The following is a 5,065-nucleotide window of genomic DNA, read 5'->3' on the forward strand; positions in this document are numbered from 1 at the left end:
TGGGGCGTGGCCAGCATTTTGACATTTTGGAAATTTCCACACTGCGCAGCTCCATGGCGCTCTGGGCCAATCAGAAGTGTGGATCCCAAACGCAAGACTACGCCCACACACATAACGGTAATAGTGGGAACAGCAGGTGTTGTTCACAGAGCGACATCTGGCGGCAGCCCAGCAACACTATCAAGGCCTATTAGCGGGTACAAGACCCGCCGTAGTCATGGCACAAACCGAAGCACGCCGTCTACGCTAACGAAAAACTGCGACCACTTGGTATCGATTGGCGATGGGGCTCGGACACATCGATTAGTATCGAATCAAACAATAACAACAAAATCGCACTAAAAACAATCAAAACAAGCTGAAGATACTCGAATCAATTGAATCGCGCACCGCGAATATGCAACCGCTCCGCCCCCCTGCGCCCCTTTGACAGTGTGCACAGCCATGACCACGCCCCCGCCAACGCCCACGTTCGCAGCAGACGCAATTGATGGCGCGGTGTACGCAGCAGGCGAGGCACTGCATCATCACCATGACCATCCGCAGCAGCAGCAACAGCAACAACAACAGCAGCAGCTAGCGAGGAATTCCCTGCTGGCGGAACTGCGAAGATCAACGAATTTCTGGTTCCGTGCGGCCAAATCGACGGACGGACTGCAGTTGCTGGCCCAAAGCTGCACCAGGATTTTGCAGCATGGACTGGTGAGTCGCATTTGCCCGTGGAAGTCCCGAATGCATCGCACACATCACGGTGATACCCTACACCTAGAGCGAGGCGGCATGTTGATTTGATCATTCATCTTGCACTATGTAGTACATTGTAATTGCAGTTGAATAATTTAAAGAAAAATCAGCTAAACATTGAGCTGGTTCAGCTGTAAATATTTCTAAAGAATCAAGTGAACCCAATACCAACTAGTAATTATAAAGTAGGGAGTCTCTAAAGTTTATGCAATCAGCTCTTTGCAGTAAGCAATCAAATATGATATAAACATTTACATATGTATTCAAATGAATTTCCCTGAATGTCTGTCCCACATAAAGAGAGTATCAGCTACTCGATGCGCGCGTGTCGTAGACTTTCCCCATTGTTTTGCAATCGAATTGTATTTATGCAACGCCTCACTCTCCATTCTTATCAGTTGCAGCCCGTGGAACTTCGCCGACTGGCGGACGACTTTGAGTTTCTGCTGGCCAGTGCGGGAAAACAGCAACAGCAGACCAAACCGCAGCCTTATCGAACGGATTACGCTGCCAGAGACAGTGCATCAGTGGCCAACGGCGTCGAGGAGTTTCTCGGCGAGTGGACCACCCGCTGCCTGCGTGCCCGTTGCCTTTCGCAGTGCCTGCAGACGCTGGTCTCCGATCCGGAGCTAATGGAGCTGTACTATCCCAGCGAGGAGGCCTTCCTGCGACGATCCGGTGATGCCACCGCCTTGTTCGTTTGCCTAACGGCTGTCCAGCTCAACCAGAGCGGACTGCTGAGCCAGCTGGAAGTTAGGCATCAGGTGCGCCACCGACGCACTTGCTCACAGCCGAACTTTAGCATATCGCCCAAACTACAAGCGGTGCCGGAGGAGAGACTGCAGAAACGCAACTTCTTGCGGCGATTGAAGAGCCTACCAAATCTCAGTCAGGAGGACGAGGAGCTGGACGATAGAGCAGCATTCAGACGGCGTTGCCAAACGTTCAGCAGCTCCAGAAGCCATAAGCTGAGGGAGGATCACTTGGATGCCCCATCTACCAGTTCCTGTTCGTCCCACGACAGTCCCAGGCGCATTCAGCTGATCAACTGTGATGACATAAAGATCTGGACCGACCAAACGCCCCAGGAAGTGCCAGAGGAGGTGCACGAGAAGTTGCAACAGGCGTCCAAAGCGTCCACGTCAGTGGGCGGTTATCTGGGCAGCTTCTTCGGCTCGCCGCCTCTCTACACCAGTTGGTTTCACCGCGGCGTCGGCGACGATCTGAATGCCTCGGGAGATGGCGGCATGTTGGACACCTTCCTGCCCGTGAACGGTCGAAAGCTAAAGAAGCAGCACACCCTCTTCGAGGGCGTCAGCATGCTGGACGAGGCGGCAGCCTCCACAGCCTGCATCTCGTCGGCTCCCTGGGATATTCAAGGATCAGCCGGCGGCAGTACCACTTCCACAACAGCGTCCAGTTCTGTGAGCATTACGCCCGGCAGCGATAAGATGGACCAGCAATCGCTGGCCTCCTTCCTGCAAATGTCCCGGCAAACGCACAACAATACACAACTGGAGAAGGAGAACGCCCACTTCAGGATTTCGGAGGCCTGCATTACGGCCATAGAACACGTCAAGTGGAGCAGGAGACTGGCCAGACCAGCGGGTCCGACGAGCCATAATCTGTCGGAGCCGAATTTGATGCCCTATGCGGAGCAGATTCCCGGCGGCATGCAGAATCACAGTGCTGAGGCCGTGGGTCTCCAGCTTATATCCCGCTTCAGTGAGCAGCAGCTGCCCCGTTTGGGACATCTCAAGTGGCTGGTCTCCGAGCAGGAGGCACCGCAACAACTGTTGCCGCTGCCCACGCCGAAACAGGATCATGAGCAGGCCAGTCTGACCAGGGGCACCTCCAGTTGGGCGCCGCCGCGTCAGCAGATTATATTCACGGAACATCCCTCGGAGAGCCGATCCAAGGTGCTGCAAAAGCAGAACCATCGCTGTGCCGGCTGTGGAATGCGGGTGGCCAAGCACCTGCAGCAACACTTTCGCTACTGCACTTACCTGGGCAAATACCTGTGCACCGGCTGTCATCGCAACCAGATTTCTGCGATTCCCGCGAGAATTCTGCGCTCCTGGGACTTTCGCTGCTATCCAGTCTGCTCGTTTGCCTACCGTCTAATCGAGCAGATGTACGCCTTTCCGCTGTTCCACGTCCCGGATCTGAATAGCCAACTGTACAAGCACAAGGAACTGGCCAAGGCGAGAAAGAGGAGGCTGCAACTGCAGGCGGTCAAGGGATTCATAGCCAACTGTCGATTTGCAACGAGGTGAGTGGGACTGTAAAGAAGCAATTCGTTTTATGCAATCACTTCTTTTTACTTCTCTGTGCAGGGAGCAGTCGTTCTTCAATGCCATTCCGGCGCACATCACCCAGGATCCGGACATGTGGTCCATGTGCGATTTCGTGGACGTGCAGAACACCAGCATGAATCGCTCCATCAAGGAGGTGATCGCACTGAGCGAACAGCACGTCCACAACTGTGTGGTTAGTGATCCGAAATGGGATGGCTGAAAGCACGATTCATTCATTGTTATTTGATCCTATATATATTTCAGCTATGCACAGGTCGTGCCTTCGTCTGTGAGCACTGCAAGGGCGGTGAGCTCATCTATCCGTGGCAGCGAAAAGTCCAGCGCTGCGATCGGTGCGGTGCCTGTTTCCACATCGGCTGCTGGAAGGATAGGAGTCGGTGTCGCAGCCAAGTCGATCCGTGTCCCAGGTGCTCCCGTCTTCAAAGCCGTGCCAGCTAACATCCGATCAAAGAAAATCGAAGGACAGGATAGGAATTGGCGAAGAAATGTAGTGAAATCCACTTTCGCCTCGGAAACTGTATATACAAAATTTCAAATTTTGGTTTTGGCGATAAGAATTTGTTTTTTTTTGTAATTTGCATAGTTATTTAAAGATAAAGATGCTTATTCGCAAAGATATTGTTGAAACTATAACATATTGCTTTCCGCAAGTAATTTGTTTATAAAAAATCTCTTAGGATCCATTTGCTATAAAACAAAACTAAAACCCAATTGAAACATCACTTATTTGCCTTGAAAAGACGAATTTATTTAAGAAAGTATATTTATTAAAATGCTTGCTTATTAATAAATAACAAATAACATGTTAGCTACACACTAAATTTTCTAAAATATGTTTCAAAAAGCCAAAAACGGATATTTAACCTATAGTTTCCGAGGTCGAATTCAACACTTCCCCCTAGTGATTTTATATATTTACATAACAAATACGATTATTTATACAACTACTGTAAATAACCATTTAAATTACCAAAACTGTTATGAAATCGTTTACCTCAAGCGATAGATGTGAACCCATGTTGATTTTATACATACATATATAACAAATACGATACGAATATTTTGTGCATACTATATTTTTCTAACTGGGAGCCATTATTATGTGAGTCATGGAGGGGGGAACCCCTAATGTTGTTTTTTTTTTTGGCTCTGTGAATAAAAAATGTTGAAATTTTTAGTTGTGTACATATATTGATGGGTGAAGTAGAGAAAACAATAATAATAATAATATAAAAAAAATTTTGAGCAATGTCGAAATATAATAAAGCTGCAAGTCTTTAATAGTTATGAAAATTAACTGTAATGTCCGAAAATTGAAATTCCTAGAAACCGCTAAAAAATGTTTCCATACCGGGAAGAACCAGTTCTTTGGTATTTTGCCGAACGCGTTAGTGCTTTTCTGTATGAGCCGGGTGTACACGTCATTAAATTGCGAACTACAACTCAGTCTAACAAAATAATAGCAGTTCGAATAGTGCAAAACCTTATTGTACATTCATTTAGAAGATCCCTTGGCCAAACAAAGCGTTTCAATAGCAAACTATGTTACAACTACCACATGCATCGCACATATAATCTCGAACTGCAACTAGTTCGTGATGTTTGCCCCCATAAACTTCGGAATCGGAGCGAACGAACCGCAATGAACGCGAAGTGAACCATGGATTTATTTCATTAGTTACCAATCGCAATTCACGCTGCGCGCATTGAATTTTTCGTTCTCAAATTGAAAATAATTCGCTTCGAACTTCGCGTTTAGCGTTCGTACACGGTTTTTGTTCTTGTTTTTTGCGCAGTGCGTGTGTACATGTGTGTGGTGCTTGTGTGCGCGGCGGCAAATGCGAAATTACGAGCATAAATAAATGCCGTCGATTGTTTGCTAATTAGCTATCGGCGAATATCGGGAAAGCGAGCGGAGAACGGCAAATAGGCGAAAACTAAATCAACAGGTAAATATTGCCAGCGAAATAGGAAGATGACACAAAAACTTCCGAAACTTCGCT

General features: G+C 48.0%; 1 protein-coding gene across 1 annotated transcript; it reads left to right on the forward strand.

Annotated features, from left to right (window-relative positions):
- The first annotated feature begins 314 nt into the window (after positions 1-314).
- On the forward strand, positions 315-4,131 carry LOC117146562 (run domain Beclin-1-interacting and cysteine-rich domain-containing protein). The gene is made up of 4 exons (XM_033312860.1): positions 315-702; positions 1,143-3,016; positions 3,081-3,234; positions 3,306-4,131. Exons 1-4 carry the CDS (start codon positions 445-447, stop codon positions 3,498-3,500), a joined length of 2,481 nt encoding a protein of 826 aa, XP_033168751.1. The 5' UTR covers positions 315-444; the 3' UTR covers positions 3,501-4,131.
- Positions 4,132-5,065: the final 934 nt, after the last annotated feature.

This window comes from Drosophila mauritiana, chromosome X (assembly GCF_004382145.1).
Source record: "Drosophila mauritiana strain mau12 chromosome X, ASM438214v1, whole genome shotgun sequence".
Classification (NCBI taxonomy): domain Eukaryota; kingdom Metazoa; phylum Arthropoda; class Insecta; order Diptera; family Drosophilidae; genus Drosophila; species Drosophila mauritiana.

What these genes read in the sequence shown, in the direction of transcription:
- LOC117146562 (XM_033312860.1), top strand. Translation starts at nt 445, where the DNA reads ATGACCACGCCCCCGCCAACGCCCACGTTCGCAGCAGACGCAATTGAT. An exon ending in GGATTTTGCAGCATGGACTG is followed by an intron (nt 703 to 1,142) that starts GTGAGTCGCATT and finishes CATTCTTATCAG; the next exon opens with TTGCAGCCCGTGGAACTTCG. An exon ending in AACTGTCGATTTGCAACGAG is followed by an intron (nt 3,017 to 3,080) that starts GTGAGTGGGACT and finishes TTCTCTGTGCAG; the next exon opens with GGAGCAGTCGTTCTTCAATG.